Genomic DNA, 23,321 nt, shown 5'->3' on the forward strand with positions numbered 1-23,321 from the left:
GCTAACCCAGCACCAGAGGCAGAGTAGCATCATGCTAACAGAGCTAACACCGGACACAAACGCCACATTGGAAGGATTTCACCTGCTGTGGGCGGACAGGATGCAGGAGAGCAAGACTGAACTAACTGGTGAAGAAGGCCAGCTCAGTCCTGGACCCTGTGAAGGTGGATTGACAGGAGAATTATGGCCAAGCTGTCGTCTTTGATGGACATTTCTTTCCTATATATATTCTTGTGAAATTCTTGTACTGTACACCTTCTTGTTTGCTGCTGTAACTCCATGAATTTCCCCGTTGTGGGACGAATAAAGGAGTATCTTATCTTATCTTATCTCATCTTACTACTACTACAATGATTTTAAAGACAATATATGGAGGACAAAAGCGTTGGAGCTGCATGGTGTGTAAATCAAGCTCATACGAATGTGAACAGTCTCTGTTAAGTCGTAAAGTATCTGATAAGTCATCCCCTTCTAGATCTGTCAGTGACTGAAGTAACAAACAGGACAAACCTACAGGGAAATTAGGCCACGGTTTAAGATTGATTTAAGTTTAATGCCACCCATGGTCGGATTTAAAGGTCACTTTATTCTTTATTGTGATATCAGAGTTTCTTAATGTCAATTTTGCAACCATATTTTTATTCACATAGAGCAGGAAGGGTGCAGAACTACCTCAAAGATGGCTTTTACAATAACCTGCTGCAAGTGTGTGCGTGTGTGTGTGTGTGTGTGTGTGTGTGTGTGTGTGTGATCAAATACTGTGCACAAAATAAAACTCTCCACACCAAGGTTGTAAATGCATGTCATGTTGATTAACAGCAGCGCATACAACGTGATCTCAGCTTCATTTTTTACACACACAGCTACAGTAACAGTCTGTCAAGCTTAGTAAGGAAAAGCACAACATCAAAACGTCTCCCTCTCTCTCATGCTCTGCACGTCTGAAAGTACATCCACACATCATCCCTGAGCCGATGGAGAGCAAAGCGGACGGGCTGTACCAAACACGTTAAATCACACGGGATGCTGACAATACTGCCGTCATTGTTGTTGTTGTTGTTTGTATCCACACAAATCCACTTTCATAGTACGAGTGTGTCACGGTGTGGCAGTGACACACTCTGCAGCATACTGTGTTTATCACAGGAGTCACTAACAAAGGGGCGGTACTCAGATACAGTCAGTGTTTGAACGGCAGTTTAAGACCATCAGATTCATTAGCACCAGTTGTGTCGAGTTATAAACAAATACACACAATAATACAATAAACAATCAAAACAATCACGTAATCACTTCAAGTCTTAGAGTGAAAGAAACAAACTAATCTTTACAACATCTGTAAAAATAAAAACATACCTGAAGTTTAATATTTAGGGTTCTCATCGTATTCATCGTCTCTACGTTGGATTATTTTATTGGTTAGGAAAATCTCCCTCAAAGAAAACCAGAGAGAGTCCGACAGTAAAAGAAAGTGACAAATAAATTTAAATATTGCTACAAAACGACTGCGTTCACGTTGAACGAGATACCAAGCAGGATCGTAGAAAAGTTGTTTCCACATTTCCTCCAAATAAAACTTAAATCGGCGTTCTGTCGCAGACGGACGCGAGGAAAACAATTTTGAGCTCTGACCTTTTCAACATCTCTGCTGCCCGGGGGAGGAAATGTCCTTTTCCATTAGCTGTACAATCACTGTGATGTTTTCCATCAGGCAGATTGTTACTCACAGAAATAAACCCCTGACCTCATACCGGCGTGGTCCTCCTGTTCACTCCGTCCTTCAGATCTTTCTGGAAGCAGTTGTGGACTTGTAAAAACCCAGAGTCTCTCTCTGGACTGTAAGGTCCTGCAGCAGCGCTCGCACCCTTCAGAGGGTCCCTACTCAGGGCGTACAGCGATATATCCCCCATCGGCAAACCCATCCCCAACGCTCCTCCTCCTTTGCCGCCGATCTTTAACCCGACAGGAGACGGCTCTCTGGAGGGCTCGGTCGAGCTGGAGCGTGAGCGCCTTCGTCGGTAGCGGTAACTGGGGATGCGAGAGTACGGTGAAGAAGATGAGGTTTTGATGAAGTCGCGTCGAGTTCGGAAGCGCTTCTCTTTGTTTTTCTCGATATAAATGTTGACGGCGAGAACGCCGACAGACTCTGCCACAATGAAGGAGAGGGCGCCGAAGTAAAAGGACCAGCCGTAATTGTACTGGTTCTTCTTGTCCTCGCTCTTCTTGTCGCTGGGATCTCCAGCGTTGCTCGAGATGTAGACGATGATGCCGATGATGTTGCTTAACCCTGAAAAAGGAGTGAGAGATCATTTAGCAGGAAATGAAAATAAAAACATGGATGTTAAAGTTAAGACATCAACTTTTTGTTCTTCAAGATGCATCCTCCTCCAACTTCTTCATCACCATTTATTTCACCACCTCTAAGAATGAAGTCATAAAACGCACCTTCTGACATTCTTCTTTGCATATGCATAACAAAGTAAAAGTCACTGTTAATAAGAGGCAGAAATGAGGAAGAGGAGACGTCCCCAGGCCTCAGGCAAAAGACACAATTTTGTAAAAGAGTGACTTCAGGAAACAGACTCTCTCTGTCATCGTCTCTGGATGCAGAGTTTCTGTGTGTCTCTGTTTGAGACCGTCACTCTCAGCCTACCTGCAAACACAAACAGGATGCCAGCGCTGAGCAGGATGTTATTTCTGCCGCTGTAGATGCGTCCGACTCCAACACACAGTCCGCCCAGCATCAGCAGGACGGTGCTGAGGATGGGGAAGAGGCTTGATGCACGAACTACACCTGTTAGGTAGAGAGAAGGATGGTGAACAATAACACACTGTGAGGGTTAGATAGAACAAAGTCAACGATAATAATACATCAGGGCTACAGTAACAGAATGGATATCAGTCAGGCAGGTAGAGTATCAGTCAGGCAGGTAGGGTATCAGTCTTGTAGAATATTAGTCAGGCAGGTAGGGTATCAGTCAGGCTAGGTATCAATCAGGTAGTTTATCAGGCAGGGAGTGCATCAGTCAGACCTGTAGGGTTTCAGTCAGGCTGTGTATCGGTCAGGCAGGTAGGGTCTCAGTCAGGCAGGTAGTGTATCAGTCAGGTAGTGTATCAGTCAGGCAGGTAGGGTATTAGTCTTGTAGGGCATCAGGCAGGTAGGGTATTAGTCAGGCCGGTAGGGCACCTAGCAGGTAGGGTATTAGTCTTGTAGTGTGTCAGGCAGGTAGGGTATCAGGCAGGTAGTGTATTAGTCAGGCCAGTAGGGCACCTAGCAGGTAGGGTATTAGTCTTGTAGTGTGTCAGGCAGGTAGGGTATCAGGCAGGTAGTGTATTAGTCAGGCCGGTAGGGCACCTAGCAGGTAGGGTATTAGTCTTGTAGTGTGTCTGGCAGGTAGGGTATCAGGCAGGTAGTGTATTTTACATTTTACATTTGTACATTACTAAAGGTTATGATTTAAAATGTGTCTCTCCTTCAACCTGTGCAGTCACGCTTGGTACAATAAACATTCCTGGCCTTAGTTTTAAACTCACTAAACAGACAGTGGTGATTTCTGTAGCATGTCACAGTGTCTCAAGCTTCCCTCCGTACAGAAGAATATTCCTCGCCTGCTGACACACGAGGAAACTCTGCTGTGAATGTGGGAAAAAAGGAGTGAGCAGAAAGTGCCCGAGGTTTCACAGATGAAAGCTTCCACAGATACTCACTCCTGATTAGGAGACACTCCTGCCTCCCAGTGACACACAGAGAGATTTAATTTCCATGAGTGTATGAAACTGATCAATACAGACAATAAGATGGGAAGAGATGCTTTGGGCCACAGGACATCAGGCTGCAGACAGAATGTGATATGAGGAGAGCTGAAGTGACGATGTGACTGTAATAACTTGATTATTTAAGGACTCAGACTGAATGTCTTTATCAGATTTCGGAGGTCGATCGTGAAAATGTGCTCTTAAGGTGGCTAACGTCAGGTTCACAACAAGCCCAGTTACTCATCAGCACATGGCGTCCCTTTATCATCTCTGCAGCTCCAATTACTGCCATGACACTGGGCTTTCATGTGGAGGGATGGAGATGTCATGACACATTTAGTAGAAGGGTGATAACTCCATCACCACTTTAGGATTGAAAGAGAGAAAGGATTGAGTGTGAGGTTGCAATGACTTACGTAAGATGTATTCGGAGCTGTCTGTGTCGTAGTCGTTATCCTCTGGAAAGTGATTGATTCGAAAACAGCTTCCTTTGTTGATACCTGTGGAGAAGCCAAAAAGCAGAGCGGTGTGACGGAGGGGAAAACAGCGTGAGCAGAGACCAAATGACAGACGTAAAATGAAGATACTTTGTCTTTTATAATAAGCACAGAGTCTCCAAGCTTTAATCACAACAGAGGGATGAAAAGGTGCAACATGTTGACCGTCTGAGTCAATATGCAACCTGAATGATAAGAGACAGGATTTAAGTCTCTTCTCGATAAAAGCTGTCTCAACCACTGCTGAGGGGTGTTGTTTTTCACCCTAACCATGTCAGAAAGTGTTTGAGGACAGGCTGCTGTGGATCTGAACCCCTCAGGCACCTTCTATTCAGAGACCCGGTCTCGTCTCTTCACAGAGAAAATCTTCTCTCCACTTTTAAGAGAATAAAACATTTGGGCATTATGAATATTGAAAGGTTAGACTTTGAATTAAAAAGTCAGACGGCTGATTTCTTTGTTTGTAGCTCTGGAGCTGAGCAATGCACCTGTAAGATATCTGCAGAAGTACTACTTAAAATATAGATTTAAAAACACACTCAGCTTTAAATAGAGCATTGCAATGAAGTGTGACGTAACAGAAATAAAGCCCATGTTAGTAAAGGAAGCTCTGCACATTTCAACAGCAGGAACCAGGGTCTAAATTTAGTTCCTCGGGCAGTACTACTTTCCAAAGATCCAGGCACTTTGGGGCGGGGCCTGCAGTGCTGAACGTTTCCGATTGGTGTTTTTATTTCCCCCTCCGTCCACCATAACATCACACACACCTGTGATCCACTTGGCTTAATACCTCCTGAACATTGGTCTTCTCTGAGCCTGATAGTGTGAATGCGTCTCTGTCAGCTCCCGGTGTTCCAGTCTGAAGAGTGACCCTGTAAACTGGAGACCTTCAGCTGAACGTGTCAGTGTTTGTGGAGTTTACAACAGCTGTTGAAACACAGAAGGAGTCCTCGGGAATGCAAACTAGTTTAGTTTTTATTCAAATGTCCAAATATCCTCATCAGATATTTAATGATCGTCTAAAGATGTTTGTGAGGGATGCATCCGACTGAGAGTCTCCAGTTAACAGGGTCGCACTTTAACCTGGAACACTGGTCCATCTCTTACATGGCTTTAAAATCTGTCTCCTTGCTTTAAGTTGAGCGTTTCAGACACTTTGAATCCTCTTTGTCTCGAGAGCTCGTCTCCTTCAACGTGTTGATTCAGTGAATCCATCTGTAATAAAGCACGATCAAAAACTGTACAAGAGGAATCTCCTTCATGCTAACAGGCTAACTGAGGTGTCACTCTGCCCTCTACTGGTCTCGAGCTGTAGTGAAGTTACTTTTATTGCTTCTCCATATGTCACTGGCCTGATTGGGGCAACAGGAACCATTTACTTCCTTGACAAGAAGTTCCTGGAAGGAAAAGTTCCTGGTACTGCTGTTTGAAAAGTAACAATTCATTCTTCCACAAAAGCAAAAGTACAAGTTCTTCCAGACGTCATATCTGACAGAGACTTGAATTTTTTGGTAAATAGGAAAAAGTTGCATCCTGCATTTAAACTTTTCACACACACACACTGCAGTTTGTTTATTTAAATCCCCCATCGCTAACTTCAGTTAAAGCTCCCATGTGTCATTTTTAGCCGGTTGTGAAACAGAGCTGTTAGCTCTTTAAGGACTAAAACACTGGATGTTAACAAACGCTTGTTTACACAGCTTCAGCTCAGCTTCAGTGTCATGTTCAGTCTGTTTGTTTGTGGATTAAGATATGAGACGGCTGAAGACGAGAGTGAAATGAAAGCAGAGATGAAGTGATGAAACATCTCGAACAATAAACCTGTGTGTGTGTGTGTGTGTGTGTGTGTGTGTGTGTGTGTGTGTGTGTGTGTGTGTGTGTGTGTGTGTGTGTGTACCAGTCAGCCCTCGCTCTGTCAGTCTCTTTTAACTCTTCTGTATTTACATTTCTCTCCTCTCTCATGTCTCTATTACACAGTGTGAGTGTTTTTCCACTCTCAGATTCTGTTGCATTTTTTATGTTACAAACACGCTCGATCAATGCAGGGGCACAGTTACCGAGTAATATATCCATACAGGGTGTGTGTGTGTGTGTGTGTGTGTGTGTGTGTGTGTGTGTGTGTGTGTGTGTGTGTGTGTGTGTGTGTGGAGATCTGGTATGTTATCAGATCAGTGTTTGGGTGTAATCGGATGATTCTGTGTTCCCGGTTGTGACATGCAAAAGATATAAGAAGGTATAAAAAGAATATTTTGTAAGAATAAATAAAATATTTGATTAACACTCAGAAGGCCGGGGAGTTACTGATGAGAGGGATGACAGACGAGGACGACAGAGAGAGGAGAGAGACAGTGAGGGAGCTCAGAAGGGGAGGAATCTCCCCAGAGCCCGTCTGTCTCTGAGAGCAGAGCCCATCTTTTATTACTCAGCATAGCTTCACCATGGCAACCTCCTCCCCGGCAACCCAGAATCACATTCCTCGCTCTGCTTCTCAGAGGACGCCTTTGACATCTTACTAATGCATTCACCAGGCTAACACACACACACACACATGCAACACACTAATAAAGCAAGCTTGAGGACACAGAGGAGCTCAAACAATCAGAGGAAACATGGAGGGCTCGCTCAAATCAGATCAGGGTTCGTCCTTTAAATGTGAGACCATGTGTCTGCAGGAGGCACATCATGTCTTCAGTACCTCTGCAGCTGGTTCAGATATGAGGAATGACTCTCTTAAGTGATAGTTCTTTTTGTATTTAAGCATGACTGGCTGCTCAACAAGTCCAAACTGTTTCCACTAAAAGCTCATTTTCCATCGCTGCTCACCTCTCTCATGTTTTAAAGACACAACGCTCACACAGACGTCTGTTTGGCACACAGAGATGAGCTTAATGTCTCTGCGAGGTCAGCCAAAGTGTTTTTGTCACTAATTGGACTTTAATAGAACAGGTGGGACTCCATGTTTCTCTGTTTTTCCTGGAAGTGATTACCTCTTCTCTGGAAAGTGAAATGGATGGGCAATTGAAGCTGCAGCACTTACACAAGTCTGCCACCACAACAGAGCGAGAAGGTGCTGCTGTGTGTGTTTGTGTGTGTGTGTGTGTGTGTGTGTGTGTGTGTGTGTGTGTGTGTGTGTGTGTGTGTGTGTGTGTGTGTGTGTGTGTCTGTGTGTGTGTGTGAAAGAGCAGGATAATGCGTTCAGCTCTAACGCTCCCAACAATGTGAGTGAGGAGGAAGAGAGGATGAGGAGAACAGACATCAGATGTTTAAGAACAGCGAACCTCTCAAGAGTATTAAGCGAGAGCGAGCGAACACGTTGTTTGATTAACTTAACAGCAAAGTCATAAATTGCCATGCAACTTTTAAAATGTTAAATTTAAGCAAGAGTGTGACTCCAGTGTTGCTCCATCTGAGACAAACCTCTGCCTCCTCACTCGGCCCCTCCACCCACGACGGAGTCAAGCCTCCGAACAGGTTTTAGACATGCTGCTTTCAAGATGCGTGGAATTTTTAAACTTCCTTCAACCAAAAGCCTTCAAGTTTCAAATGCAGCTTCAAGCTACAACAGTTTCAAACAATGTTCTTTTGATTTACAAACTTCAGACACTCATGCAAGAATCCTGTGTTCAAAGAGGAACATGTTAGATCTTCCAAAAAAGAAAGGAAAGCTTTTACATGTCCTGCAGCTGTTCTGGATGTGTGAAGTATTTCTTTAGTTTGCACAAGAAAAGAAAAAATACACAAACATGTGACGAACACAAGTTGAAAAATATAAACATGGTCTTGCAAAAGTCCCTTGCTGACACTGAAATTAAAAGACTTTGCAAATTAGATTTTTGCACATCATAGCAGTATTATTTCACAGACTTCGCCCTCACACCAAAGCAGCACCTGTAGCCACAAGTGGATAAACTGATCAGCTTGATTCTGCTTAAATGGCTGTGTTTACTTAACATGTTAGCAGCGCAATAATCAGTGACAGTGAGTCCTGATTAATCACAGTCTGAGGTCTGATGTTCTACTTAAAGCTCCTGTGAGGAACTTTCAAGTTGTGATGCTTCTTACATCTTTGCTGATTTTGTCCTGGACATATGAAAGTTGTGTTTTCTTACACAATCTCGGACTTCTTTCTTTTAATGGATAAATGCATCACTCACTGAAAATATTTGCTGTTGTAAAAGAACAAAAAAGGCCTGACACCTACCCTCTCACAGCGATTACAGGCATTGATGTTCTTGATTTCCTTTTTAGATCATAAAAGGCTTCAATGTTGATTTAGGTCTATTTCAAAACTCCTTACAGGAGCTTTAAGTCAGCTTAACTCTTTATCCAGCCTTCTGTTTGAAGTGCTAAAATACACAACAGAAGACTGTATAGTTGGAGTATAGTTTAGGAGCAGAGGCTGTCAGTGGAGGTTTCAGCACCAGCAGCAGCGGACAGCGCCACCCTAGGTGGTGCTGATGGAAGACGTCACTCATGATCACTTTCACGCGCTGTTTGTGTGTCTTAATAATTACAGCAGATGATGATGATAAACACTCATCGCACTTTATTTTATTTTGTTTCATTCCAGTCGAGTGGTCGCGCGTAATTTTACGCAAACGTGTCCAAACAACAAGAAGCTGAAGACACCCAGCCCCAAACTCCTCAGGCGTGTCTGATGGGGTTCAGGGAGACGCAGTAGAAACAGCAGCTGAGGAAATGTTCAAATTATCACCTGAAGCAAGTCGTTCCTCTTGGCTGAATGTTGCTTTATGCCTCAATCAGCCTGAGCTCTTTTATTACCAAGAACGCAGACTGAATCGATTTTAAAATGAGGACATTAACAAACAGCTGGTGAAGCCTCGTGCTTTCTTTGTGACAGAATGTAAAACCAATTTCTTAAAGCTTTATTTCCTGATCAGTCCATTGAGTCTTCTTTATAAGCCACTGAATAATTTAGGGAGAGGGGGAATGAAAGATTGGAGACATTACGCACGTTCAGCACCGCCTTTGCGCGCAACACGAAGCAGCTTCCCTCCAGTTTTCTCACACTGTATCAGGCTGTGTAACTTTTTAGAAGCTATCCGAGGCTTCTACCCAGGGAAATGAAAATAAACCACATCAAACCCTCCGTGCGATTTAGTGCATCGTCACAGAAAACAAACATACTGGAGTCTTTGCACGGTTTGCGTCGAGTTCCCAACAGGTGCACCCGTTAAAAAGAGCAGTCTCATTTCTCTGACAGGATATGCAATGTCATTTTCATCATTTGAACTACTCCTTCAATGATTCTAACCATAATGAAAAACCTCCAAATGAGACCTGCCACTGTGCATGCTCAGCTGTTCCATTAAAAGTTAAAGTTTGCAGATTTTCTCTCACTAACTCAACAGACTGAGTTTTACCTTCGATGCAGCAGATCCTCCAGAGCCCGGAGTGCGTCAGGTCGCCTCGGACTTTCTTGGGTTGCATCTGGGAATCATCCGAGCTGACATTCGTGGTGTTGCAGATGTACGCGCGAGAGTAAAGCCAGTAGTCGGTGCCGATGGCGATGGTCATGAGACTGAAGGCGGTGAAGGCCCCCACGACGGCCAGCAGGATCTGAACCCCTCGGTCACACCATGCCATGGCGGCTCATAATGTGTAATCCTCCACAGCAGCTTGGGCGCGCGGCGGGGAGCGCATGGTGCCCGGGATCACCGCGCTCTGAGGAAGAGCTCGCGGGTTTTCCGTGTCTCCAAACCAAGTCTCGATCCTTAAGAGTCCTTTAGTGCTCCTCTGCTTCCCCAGCAGCAGTCCGGGCTCTGCACAAGTTCCAATTATTAACAAAACCCCGGCTTTTCTTTAGTTTCCTCGAGTTGAGCTGACATTTCTTCCAGTGCGCTACAGGTGGGAGACGTGTTAGAGTACTCCATCACTCTTTACAAGGTGAGATTAAATTAAAAGACACAAACACACAGTTACACCTTCCTTACTGTGAGCTATGGGATATTAAACTGTAAGGCTTAAACAAAGGAGGCTCTATCGATCATCCAGACCACACCTTCCACAGCTGGAGACAAGCCAATGAGAAGCGGCGCTGTGACCAGCTGCTGGAGGAAGACAACATCAGACCTACACTAACATAAACCCCAGAGTGATGATGGATAACAGGAGAGGGAGGAGAGTAATCCAGCAGGTCTGAAAACCAAACCACAGCATGCACAGAGACGCAATCCTCATGCAGACTTGCTCACAGTGGAGAAAATGTTTTCCCAAATCATCCAGCAATCAAGCAGAGGATGAAAACACTGAAGCTGACAGCTCTGCAGAGATTAAACAGATCTGAACCGTGCTGCAGAAACTTTAAAGACGTTGAGAGCTATGAAATATTTCTTTACACATCAAGAGACGAGACTTTGAAGTCAGCAGTCTGCTGGATCAGCCCGCTCTTAAAACTTAAACAGGGAGACACTAAAGTTCACTGCAGTCAGATTTCATGTTGAATACTGTCTACATCAGGGCGAGGCCTGTCACTTTAAGCTCTGAGCTGTGAGCTCTACAGGAGGGATGATTCTGTGTCTCACACTCACATGGAGGGAGGAGTAGGAGGAGGAGGAGGGGACAGCTTCTGTTGTTTGTTCTGCTCCATCTCTTTGGACTGGCCTCATCCTTAGACCCCGGGGTCTGAGTCACTTCCTGTTCCCCACATGAGGGCAGAGAGAGAGAGACAGAGAGTAGAGGGTCCATGCATAAAGAGAGGGAAGGGCTGAAAGTGGCACAGGATGGTGAAGATTAAGAGATGTAGTGGGAAAGAAAGGTGGAGGGAGGGAAGGGGGGACAGCAAAATGAGGATATGGAAGAGTGAAAAGGTGAGGAGGTGTGGGTGAAGCTCACATTCTCGCAAGGAGAGTCTGAAAGTTGCAGAAGTGTGTCTCTACACTTTGAGCTGCTGCAGAGTGAACTTAATGTTGTGTTTAAGATTACATTAGCAAACAGGAAATACTATTTTATAAAACTTTTACATAACTGTGTTGATTTCCTTTAATGCAATCATCATGTTTGTCATCCAAAACCAAAACCAAGTTTTCACTTCCTCACATCCACAGCTCGGTGCAGAATTCTAAACAGAGTTAAAACAGCCGTACGATACTGTAAAACCTTTTTTTTATTCAGAACTCTATTTTTAGTCCCTTAAATTCTAAAGTCATGCATACAGCAGTATTTTTTGTTGTGGAGAATGGCGATCGCTCTTTGGACAACATAACATCAAAACTTGGGACCTGACTAACACCGGGTTGGCTTTTTACTCTGAATGACAAGCACAACTACGCTTCATTTTCTATTATTCACTTTTAACAGAGCCCCAGAAGTCCCACAAAAGAGTTCATTTTCATATCTTGTGCACACTTCTTATAATCTTGTTTGCATAAGTTATTAACTTGTGCACACAAGTTAATAAATCATTGTGAATTAGTCCCGTACGCTCTAAGCTTTGTTTAATCAACCAGGCATAAACACACAGTCTGTTCTAATAACCACAGAAGCACTCTGTGTCTCTGCAGACACCTTAGATGTGTTAGTAAAGTAAACGAAGCTTCAACACAGAAGGAAATAATTCAAGCCAAGCATAACAAGGTGAGCAGAAATTAATTTATGATCCGTATTAACGTAAGAGGTTCTCTTAAACAGCTTAGGACAAATCAACCCAACACGAGGTGCACCTCTCAATCTATCCTACAGAGGGCACTTATCTTACAAATAGCAATGCCTATCAGAATGAATTTTAAAAAAGTAGATAGATAATTGCATTTAGTGATTGATGGGAACATCCTGCAACCTATGAAGCCCCACACTAAAGTCTGGTTTATACATCTGCGTAGAATCAATGCCGTAGCCTACCCCGTGGGTCTACGTAGCCCTGTTCCAACTCAGAAACCTACGGATCTAGCCTGACGTGCACCTCCTCTAAAATGTGAGAACGAACTGAAATGACGCGGACTGCAAGCCCTGTGATTGGTCTGCGGGGCAGCATCATATTGCATTTACAACATTTTCAGAATCACCGTACATCGACCGTACTTTCCACCTCGTAGTAATGCGCTTACTTGCACTTTTGTAGAACTCTTATATGCTCTTGTGATATATTGTTGTTTTCATTGTCATGCTATCATGATGTGTTGTTTCCACCTGTTATTTATCTTGATCGTTTTTTATCAACTCTGTCTTGACCTGCCGGGGAATACGGATGAAAATTAGCCTTATGGCAAACTTTGGCATATTTACATTGATGCAACGCTGAAATGTTCATTGATATGCACTGTCCCTTTAAATAAATACATACATAAATAAGTCTCCTCTGACATCTCCTCTTTATACTTCTTTGTAATGATTCATCAGCTCCAGTTTAACATAAAACTTTCCCTGGAAATCACACTGACATCAAGTGTTTAGGCAGAGTATTGCAGAGCGATGCGAATCAAGCAGGAGTATTAATCAATTCTAAGGTGTCACAAAAACAACTACTACAACCTAAACTGTGGGATTAATGGAGATAAACAAATGACCTAAACATTAAATAAATATCAACTAAAGACTAGAGTAACAAAACACAACCAGAGCACAAGAATCCCCTGACAGAGAGGCAGCAGGGCAGCTGTCCACAATCTCAAAATCCTCTCCTCTACTGCAGGCAGCTTCCAAACACCCAGCAGGACCAGGTGTTCCAAATGATCAATCAGTGGCTTCACCTGGACACAGAGGAGAAAGGACAGCAACACAGGGGAAACTTTGGCTGTTTAAGAAAGGGCCTGTACATACTACTTACTAATGTAGTAGGCAGTAGGTATTGCCTAGTACATACTGCGTTGAATTTAGTGTGTAGTAGGGGAGAACAGGGTTGGTTGTCACATGGGTTGGTTGGCACACTCGTTATATCTCGCCACCAGAGGGCACTGTGTCTCAAATTGGGGTATGGACATTTCCAGAATTAGGATCAGAGCTCACCTACATAGTCTTCTCTGGAGTAAGACAGCTGAACTTGAGGTGAGAGGACTTTTTGTGTTTTTCATGTCAAATTATAAATATTCAGCTCCTCAGTATTTTTCTTCTAGGCTTTTAAACGATGGGTTTATAACAAAACAAGTGTTACCCTTACAAAGTGTGAGGGGAAAGCTATAGTTAAAATTTTTATTAGCTAGCTAAGTAGTTGTTAGATGGTTGTTAGCCTTGATGCTAGCAAAAAATTCCAGTTGGGGTTGGTCGTCACATTCTCTTTGGGGTTGGTTGTCACATGTAACGCCTAGTTGAGTCGGCCATTATTGTTGGGCCTATTTGTTTTGTTCTTTATGTTGTTATATCGGCTGGTCTAAAGATGTGTTTCCTGTTCATGTTCCTTGCTCATTTTATGTTAAAATGCATTAAGTTATGTAGGCCTATCACTTGTCAGTGCAATTAAACTTTCAAATTTAGTTCTGCCTTCTTGCCTTTTTTAAAAGACTTTTCCCATTAAAATACCATTGAGACAACCAACCCCATAGTGTGTGACAACCAACTCCATAGTGTGTGACAACCAACCCCATAGTGTGTGACAACCAACCCCATAGTGTGTGACAACCAACCCCATAGTATGTGACAACCAACCCAATACCCATAGTGTGTGACAACCAACCCAATACCCATAGTGTGTGACAACCAACCCAATACCCACAGTGTGTGACAACCAACCCAATACCCATAGTGTGTGACAGCCAACCCAATACCCATAGTGTGTGACAACCAACCCCACAGTGTGTGACAACCAACCCCATAGTGTGTGACAACCATCCCCATAGTGTGTGACAACCAACCCCATAGTGTGTGACAACCAACCCCATAGTGTGTGACAACCAACCCAATACCCATAGTGTGTGACAACCAACCCAATACCCATAGTGTGTGACAACCAACCCAATACCCATAGTGTGTGACAACCAACCCAATACCCATAGTGTGTGACAGCCAACCCAATACCCATAGTGTGTGACAACCAACCCCACAGTGTGTGACAACCAACCCCATAGTGTGTGACAACCATCCCCATAGTGTGTGACAACCAACCCCATAGTGTGTGACAACCAACCCCATAGTGTGTGACAACCAACCCAATACCCATAGTGTGTGACAACCAACCCAATACCCATAGTGTGTGACAACCAACCCAATACCCATAGTGTGTGACAACCAACCCCACAGTGTGTGACAACCAACCCCATAGTGTGTGACAACCATCCCCATAGTGTGTGACAACCAACCCCATAGTGTGTGACAACCAACCCCATAGTGTGTGACAACCAACCCCATAGTGTGTGACAACCAACCCCATAGTGTGTGACAACCAACCCAATACCCACAGTGTGTGACAACCAACCCCATAGTGTGTGACAACCATCCCCATAGTGTGTGACAACCAACCCCATAGTGTGTGACAACCAACCCCATAGTGTGTGACAACCAACCCCATAGTGTGACAACCAACCCAATACCCATAGTGTGTGACAACCATCCCCATAGTGTGTGACAACCAACCCCATAGTGTGTGACAACCAACCCCATAGTGTGTGACAACCATCCCCATAGTGTGTGACAACCAACCCCATAGTGTGTGACAACCAACCCCATAGTGTGTGACAACCATCCCCATAGTGTGTGACAACCAACCCCATAGTGTGTGACAACCAACCCTGTGATGGGGTTGGTTGTGCCAATGTGTCAGAGTGTCTTTGATAGTTAATTGCCTCTTTGTTACAATGAGTTGGAAAATGAGAAGGATACACATTTCAAGCCAACACCTTAAGCTTCAATTTAATGTAGGAATGACTATTGAAAGATGTTTTGATGATGAGCAATCATCAAAACAGTGAAAAGTGTGACAACCAACCTCGTTCTCCCCTATGACTGTTCTGTTCGATCTGTGTTGCAGTACGCTGGACCAGACGCCACTGGATACCGGTTTTAGAAAGCGGAAGTAAACAACAGCAAAGTCGATAGAGAAACTGCTTCTTTAGCATCACTTATGATTTAAAAAGATAGGAAGTGGTTTATATGTAATTCAATAACTTTCACAGCACCTAAAAACAGATTTCCTCCCCTCAAAAAAGAAGGAAAAAGAAAAAGCAGAACGAGGGCTGTGCAGTACGCAGGCAGACTGGTCCGATGCATACTGTGAAATTTCCCTTAATCAGTAGACATCCAGGGAGTTTCGGCATACTGCAGATTTTGCTCTTGTTCACATACTACATACTTCATACTGAATTTTGGCCAAATCAGTACGTACTACTAGTATAGTAGGCAGTTTCGGAAACAGCCTTTATGTTGCTGTGTTGCCTTATTTAAAAAAGGGTGTGCCCTTTATGTCATGAAGTCCTTCCTAAGCTCTTGTTTTTAAAGGTGAGACAGAAAGAAAGATATTTCTCCCATGAAAATCTTCATCCCCTGACCTTCTTTTGCTGCTCGGTCATGGCTCTCTGAGTCCCATGAATGGATGTTTAGATGTATCTCTGGAGGACTGAAGCAGGTACAAATCATTCTTATTTCCAGGTGTAACATGAAGCTGAGGAAGACGTTATGAAAAAAGCAGACCCCCTCCGTCATGTCTGCAGCTTTACCTCATATAAACAGATTTGTAGTGAGTACTCAGAGGTTTTATTAGTTGAATAACTCTGTAAATGTCAAACTAACATTTATTAAACCCGCCCTTGTGTTGCCTTTTCAGCTCGCCTGTACAGAAGCAAGACTGACAATGAGAACGAATCTCATCATCGCCATGTCCAAAAGATCTTTTCAACCCCTCTCCCTCCTCTCTGCTCCCTCCAGACTCTCCTTTGTCCCTAACGCTGGCAGTCTCCTCTGCCAGCTTCCTCTCTTCTCGAGGCATTTTACTCTTCAGCTCAAACTCAGCCAGAGCCAAAGCATCGTCCTCTGTGACCCCTCTGAACCTTCCTCACTCGTACAGCAGCAGAAATGTTTACAGAGTTTCTGAGCTGCTGTTTTTTTTAACTTTCTCTTCCCAGTTTGAGCGGCTGCAACAGTCTGGCCTTTGCAGGGAAAGGGATTAAAACTGCACGGCTTCCTGGTGTTGCAGCATTAGTGAGCGTGTTAGTGTGCCAGAGCTGTTTAGGTAGGAAAGTGGAGGCTGTATCAAGGAGGAGGGTCACTCTTTGAGATGATTTCATCAAACTCAGGCTGATTTCAGACAAAGGAGAATGCCTTTGGAGTTTCTTTCTTTTAAAAAATGGATGGTAGAAAGAAGGAGAGTCAGACTGATATCAACAGAGGCAGGGAGAGAGGGGAATGTTCAAACTCAGATATGCAAAGAGATGCAGAAAAGCCAGCTGAGATGTGGCAGCAGACATGGATTTAATGTTCTTCTTTATCACCATTTCTTTATCATCAAAGTGTCCATTTATCAAAGCTCCCCAGTGCTCATTCAGAAGATCGTGATAACTAATGTGTGATTACTACTGTAAGACATAATTAATCCTCACAAAGGTTAATTAACGAGAGTTTGACAATGAGTAAATAAGCGTCACATAATTGTTAAAGGGGATTATTAAAGGGCAGCATGATGAGAGTGTTGTAAATGTTTCTGTGGTCGAGAGAGAAGAAAGGAGAGACAGATAATGGGACTCTTTCTCTTTCACTGATGTGACTGCTTGCTGCTCATTACAGCACAAAAAAGATCTCAGAAACGTCCCTTTCCTGAAATATGAGCGTGATTTGAGAGAATTTTAAAACGTGCGCCTCACGAATTGATCACTTCGTACTTCACGAGGATCTTAGTAATTATTAATAAAGGACTACGGTCGTGCTGTGCAGCTCAGGAGACAGAAAGTCCTGCTCATTATCCCTCTTTGTCACGAGTGAGGTCTGAATGCAAAGACAGGGATCTGTATCATGTCTGCTCTCTCGTGCTTTAGTGTTCATGAGGAACAGAGACTCAGGGTTGCTGCCATCAGCAGTGAGATGTGCGTGCAGACGCCGCCCAGAGCAGAACAGAGCGTTAAAGAGCATATGAGATTGGGCCAAAAGAAAACAAACACAGACTCAGCCCTCAGGCCACCTGGGGCTCGCTCTGCTACTACAAGCTCATAACCAGCAAAGTCTCAGCTCCCGTCTTTTTCTCTCAGTCATATGAAGGATTATCATGAAGGAAACCTGTGACTTCTGTTAGTCTCATGGTTATTTCTTTAACTTATGACCACATATATAGGCCTGATTAATATGATTAATCAGCAAACTGTGATATTAGGTTGCATTATACCTGGAAAAACAATAATAATAATATTCATATTTAATAAGTATTATATCACATTTTTCTAGGTTCTCAAAGATGCTTTACATGATGTGAAAAAATAAAGAAATGAATACATAAAAAAAAATACAATAAGATAAAAAGTAAAATATAAAATATGAATTAAATTATTAATTAATCAATAATAGATAGATGATAAATATTACATACAAATAAGAAAATAAAAGAAACATAAAATAAATAAAGATAAAAAAATTAAGATAAAATAAATTATAAATAATACAAGCAATATTAATGAATTCATAATATTTGATACATATTAAAATGATAGACAAAAAATATAATACAAGATAAAGAAACAAGATAAAATAAAAATGTAAATAATACAAATAATATTAAGTTGTTAATTAATAATTGATAGATAATAAAATAAAAATGAAATAATACAAATGTGAAATAAATGAAATACGAGATAAAAAAATAAGATAAAATAAAATAAATGTAGTTAATCAATTAATACATGGATAGATCATAAAATAATTAATAAAACAAAACAAAAATAGAATGAAGAATAAGATCATGTTACAGGGCTTACATGCTTTCAAAGTGCCTTTAAGATGCATGTGAGCTCTCCTGTGACACAACAACACCAGCTGGTAAACAGAAGATGTCAGAGAGAGAAAACAGACTCTCCACTTTTCTCATTTTCCTTCCCGTTTAGCACAGAGTGGTATCATCCCCGCGGTGCGTTCACAGCCCTCAGTGAGGACCATCTGTCCCCCGTGCCCGCTGACTTTTCTAAAGCTGGCGTGCTCAGGTCAGCGGCAGAGAGCGGTCCCTGCAGTGGGTGGGTTTGGACGTTTTTAAAAAGGTAGTGTAGTGAAAGGATGATCTTCAAAGTTTCATTTTCATGTCTCCTGAGCCCGATCAGGCTGTGGAAAAATGTCAGTGAGTCAAAGCAGGGAGAACTCTCTGGATATTACAGAAAGTTAAACTATTCACAAAAAGGTGTTTTTAGATTCAGTTAAAGGAACTGCTATAATAATTAATTTCACTTGTATCACCCAGACTTTTAAAGATTAAAAAGAAACTTTGTACTGATGAAGAAGCTCAGATGAGCTCTCCTCTTGATCTGACCTTTAATGAGACGAGGTGTAAATGAAGTGCAGCGGTAAGAAACATTTAAAGGATGCTGGGTGGGAGGAAACTGTCTGAACCCAAAGAGTGCTACATTGACTTTAATTGTGTTTTTGTTTCAGCATGCTATTTTAGATTCATCTCGCAGCATATTCTCTAATTTGACATCTTCCCATGTTTGCATGAAGACTCAAACTCACCCAGAGATGTTCAGAGACTATTTTCTCTTACCCACGATAGATTCCAGCATCTAGACTTGATCATTGGCAGGTGGAGAGTAACTTTCAAATACTTGTAAAGAGGAGATCAACCCCTACACCAGTATAACATCTGAAAGCATTGCAGTCATAATTTATTAAGGTATTTCATTTTAGTGATCATTTAACTTCAACAGATCTCAGTGCGTCTAATGACTCGTTTAGGGATGAATAGATACTGTTACTTGTTTGTGTTGTGTGTTCTCTCTCTCTCTCTCCTTCCTCTGTGCGTCCTACAGGTGCTGCTCCCCATACACATATAAAAAGTAGACGCTGCATCGACCGCTACTGCCTATTGGCGCTGATGAGCCCTGTGACCGCCATCTTGGTCCGGTCACCCGCTCCACTCAGTGTAATCTGTTTGGCAGGCGCAATTAAGTGTCAGCACATTTAATCCCTCATAACTTGCTGAATACTAAACTGATTTTCATTTTCAAGGTTTTTTTGTAAACGCCATACATGAAGGTATGATACAGGACACATGGTTAGGCATATTTTAATATTCATAGTGGGCCTAATAGTAATAGAATATTCTGATATGTGATATATGTGATGTATGATAGGTATTTTGTCGCATAGTGCTCTGGCATCTTGAAGTCTCTGCTGCTTCAGTTTACGTTTGCATGTAGGATCATGGGTAGGATGACCGGGCAGCTGTATTTGTTGCGCCCCAGCAGCCAATGCGGTGTCTACTCTGCTGCTCCCAGCCTCAAAGCAGCTGATTGGGCGAACCTGTACCTGATTGACCATCAGCAGGGAGTATTAATGCAGGAGAGAGTCTGGACAGTGTGTGTGTGTGTGTGTGGTTATTGTTTTTGAAAGAAGCATGTTTTATGTTGTTCCTTTCCGTATTTTTGTAAATCAACACTTTTTAAGTTCAATCTTTGTTTTTATTGCACCAAATCACAACAAGCAATATCTCAAGACGCTTTTACAAACAGAACAGAGACCCAACACCAAGATAGGATAAGACTCAGTCTGACCCCACCTTAATCCACCATGAGCATTGCACCTTGCAGTATTTAGCAAGTTACAGCGTCGAGGAAAAACTTCCTTTAACAGTCGAGCAGAACCAGACTCAAGTTAGACAGCCATCTGCTGAGACCGAGTTGGAGAGAGGGATAGAGGAGAATTCACTAGCAAGGACCACGCCACACAAGGATATAAGTTGAACATTTAATGAATTAGTTGTGCGTGGTGTGCCCAGCAGAAGGAGACTCAGGATGGGGGTTCCGTCTCAGCGTTATCCTGCCGGAGCTGATCTTGACCCAGGTTGTACCTGGAAGTAGACAGGGCATAGAAGGAGCGAGCACGAGTTGAGTAGGAGAGGACAAGGAAATAGGTTAAGTGCAGTAGAGTAAGGTGAGGGAGGGTGGGTTGAAGAATCACGGACAAGCAGTTGGAGTAGGCTGGCTACGTTTAAGAAGGCTTGTCAGGTGATTGAGGGTGTGGTTTAGGCGTGGTCCTGCTCCCGAATCTAAGTTAACACCTTAACTTCATTAAGAGAGAGAGGGAGCAGTGATAGTGATGAGACGAGTTGTAGAAGCTGTTGCCACTGGAGTCCAGCACGTCCGTATCAGCTGGAGTATGAAACGTCCACAGCAGGAGGACGTCTACGGCAGCTCAGAGGAACCTGCGAGACAAGGGAGCTCAGGGACTCCAGAAAGGTCTATGGTTAGTAACTTTAATGGGACAGGAAGAGTTAAAGTAAGTGATGAGGGGGTTGGGGGGAATGGGGTGAGATAGGATCCCAGTGTGTCAGTGTGCCAGTTCCCCCAGCAGTCTAAGCCTATAGCAGCATAACTAAGAGCTGGTCCAAGCCTGATCCAGCTCTAACTATAAGCTTTATCAAAAAAGGAAAGTTTGAAGCCTCCTCTTAAAAGTAGAGAGGGTGTCTGCCTCCCGGACCCTGACTGGTAGATGATTCCAAAGGAGAGGGGCCTGATAATTGAAGGCTCTACCTCCCATACTACTTTTAGAGACTTTAGGTACGATGAGCAGGCCTGCATGTTGGGAGCGTAGTGTTCTAGCTGTTGCAGACGCGTGGTTCTTTTCTTCTTTTCTCCAGCTTGAATTCATTTGTATCTCTTCTTTGACAACCTTTGGGGGTGTAACAGTACGCTCGGTACCCCAACAGAAGAGTGCCAAAAAAGTAGAATGATTTGGATTGCTAATTTTGGTATCGTTTCCAACTTTTGTTGCAAGTGCTTATCTTACCCTACCAAACCAGACCACCTGGTGGAAACGCAGCTTAATCGATGGTATCAGATATGTGTGTCTGATTCAATGTTACTCAGTGCTGTTTGGGAGCTATATTCGGCATTAGTATTGGTAACAGAACAACTCTAAACAGGCCACAGAACACTTTAAGACTCTGAGCAGGAAATAACAAGCCGACACAACGTCATTATCATCACCAAAGCTCAAGCACTCTTTGGTGCATAGTTATGAAAACACCCTCATCCATGTCTGTGATTCAATACTATGGATGGAAGATCTTCAGCGGCAGTGACATGCGTAGATCATCAGACAGAAGATTGTCCTCTCTTTGCTTTTCCTGTATCCATCTGCTCCAACGATTAAAAATACTTAACTATTTATTCATCCTGCAGCGAGCAGCCCTCTGACTCATTGTCAGACCCAGACACTTTATTATCCGCCAATCAAGTGAGAAATAGAAGCTGAACGATGAACCGGTCATGACCCATGCACGGAAGAGTTGTGTGTCGAACGCTTGTAAGAAAAATCCCTTATAGAATTGGTTCACAGCTTGTTGTTTTTTAAATAGTTTCGGTAATAACGTCCAAATCAAAGATGCAAACTCAGCTCTTTATCGCTGTCTCCATCCCTGAGTGCCACTCTTTGAATCTCTCATACAGTAAATTATGACTGTATTTGTATTCCTGCTGTTATTCTAGTCACGGGTGAAGGACGAAATGACACAAACAGCACATTTAGGCCTATTAAAATATGACCCAGACACGATTTGAAAACACTTTTGCATTAAGGAGTCTAAAAATCATCGACTTAATTATAACAAGCTTGCAGAGATTAGAGAAACATGAATCATCCATCCTTTGTAGCAGAAGAACAGTTTTTCAGTTTGTTCTCGTATGCTGCAAATTACATAAACAAACACTTCAGTTATTATCATTATTCTGCAGACTGCTCCCCTCTTCAATAACCTTAATAAACAGTATTCCTCTTTCAATAAATTCCCTTCTTTCGTCTTTGTTTACTCTACGTGAGTTTGTCGTTAATAAACACATTAATTCTATTTCTCCTCATTAATACAAACACAAAGCAAAGAGGGGATTGTGAGGATGACATGCGGTAGGAAATATTAAGAAGCCACAAATGTCACCATTAATGAGACAGCCTGACGAACGCACGCGGCCTCAGAGTCCCGTTCACTGGAGAGGAAGGAGCTGCACGTACAGATCACCTTCACAGCTGGAGTCGATTAAAGATTCCCCGGCAGCAGTCAGAGGAAAGGAAACAGACAACAAAGATGTGGAAACACCGAGGGAGGAGGTCGGAGGGACATGTAAGCAGAGGGAGAACAAAATGGAAGTGTGTGTGTGTGTGTGTGTGTGTGTGTGTGTGTGTGTGTGTGTGTGTGTGTGTGTGTGTGTGTGTGTGTGTGTGTGTGCCGATAATTTCACAGACTTCTGTTCTTGTGAGGACATTCATGTTTGAGTCTGAACGTTCTGACATTTTAACTTTCCCTACATGTCTTGCACACTAAGAACACACAAGATCATGTCCTCACAAGCTACTGAAGACATGAATGTGTATATTTGTGTGTGTGTGTGTGTGTGTGTGTGTGTGTGTGTGTGTGTGTGTGTGTGGGTGAGCTGGAACATTGATGCATTATTCATTTGTTTTCCTTCCTTGGTTGTCCAGGGCTGAACTCAGGGGAGTAACTGTTTCGATCATCACTATAATGCTCCTTTGACATGATTTGCATCTTTTTCCTCAGTCTGAATTTTCATACAGTTTATGAACACATCCACCCGTCCATTATCTGTAATGCATATCCCGTTTGGGCCTGCAGGGGGGCTGAAGGCTATCCCAGCTGTCATTGAGCGAGAGGCGGGGTACAGCCTGAACAGGTTGCCAGTCCATCCCAGGGCTAACATACAACCATCCACAACCTGACGAGCATGTTTTTAGACTGTGAGAGGAAGTTGGAGCACGCAGAGAAATCCCACTCATGCACAGGGAGAACGTGCAAAAGGTTCCTGCCGGGCCTGGGATTTGAACCAGGAACCTCATTGCTGTGAGGCAACAGCAGCCATGAATACATTTCAATCAGGAGAGACATAGTTTGAAGATTAAATGTTATTTATTACAACTTAATGAATAATGAAACTTGACAGAAATCTTTGGCGTAAGGACTCATGGGTGACTCGCGACCCCCAG

The 23,321-nt window shown here is 43.0% G+C and overlaps 1 protein-coding gene across 1 annotated transcript; it reads right to left on the reverse strand.

The window, feature by feature from the left end:
* Positions 1–804: 804 nt before the first annotated feature.
* Positions 805–10,143, reverse strand: LOC117816191 (voltage-dependent calcium channel gamma-4 subunit-like). The gene is made up of 4 exons (XM_034688358.1): positions 9,638–10,143; positions 4,173–4,256; positions 2,654–2,794; positions 805–2,287 (listed from the first exon to the last, which is right to left on the reverse strand). The coding sequence occupies exons 1-4, from the start codon at positions 9,858–9,860 to the stop codon at positions 1,746–1,748; spliced, it is 990 nt and encodes a 329-aa protein (XP_034544249.1). The 5' UTR covers positions 9,861–10,143; the 3' UTR covers positions 805–1,745.
* Between the last annotated feature and the right edge of the window lie 13,178 nt (positions 10,144–23,321).

This window comes from Notolabrus celidotus, chromosome 7 (assembly GCF_009762535.1).
Source record: "Notolabrus celidotus isolate fNotCel1 chromosome 7, fNotCel1.pri, whole genome shotgun sequence".
Classification (NCBI taxonomy): Eukaryota; Metazoa; Chordata; class Actinopteri; order Labriformes; family Labridae; genus Notolabrus; species Notolabrus celidotus.

Excerpts from the sequence above, each read along its gene's own strand:
- LOC117816191 (XM_034688358.1), bottom strand. The coding sequence starts at position 9,860 with ATGGCATGGTGTGACCGAGGGGTTCAGATCCTGCTGGCCGTCGTGGGG. Across the intron at positions 4,257-9,637 it reads GAGGATCTGCTGCATCGAAG|GTATCAACAAAGGAAGCTGT; the intron begins GTAAAACTCAGT and ends GCTTCTCCACAG. Across the intron at positions 2,288-2,653 it reads CATCCTGTTTGTGTTTGCAG|GGTTAAGCAACATCATCGGC; the intron begins GTAGGCTGAGAG and ends CTCCTTTTTCAG.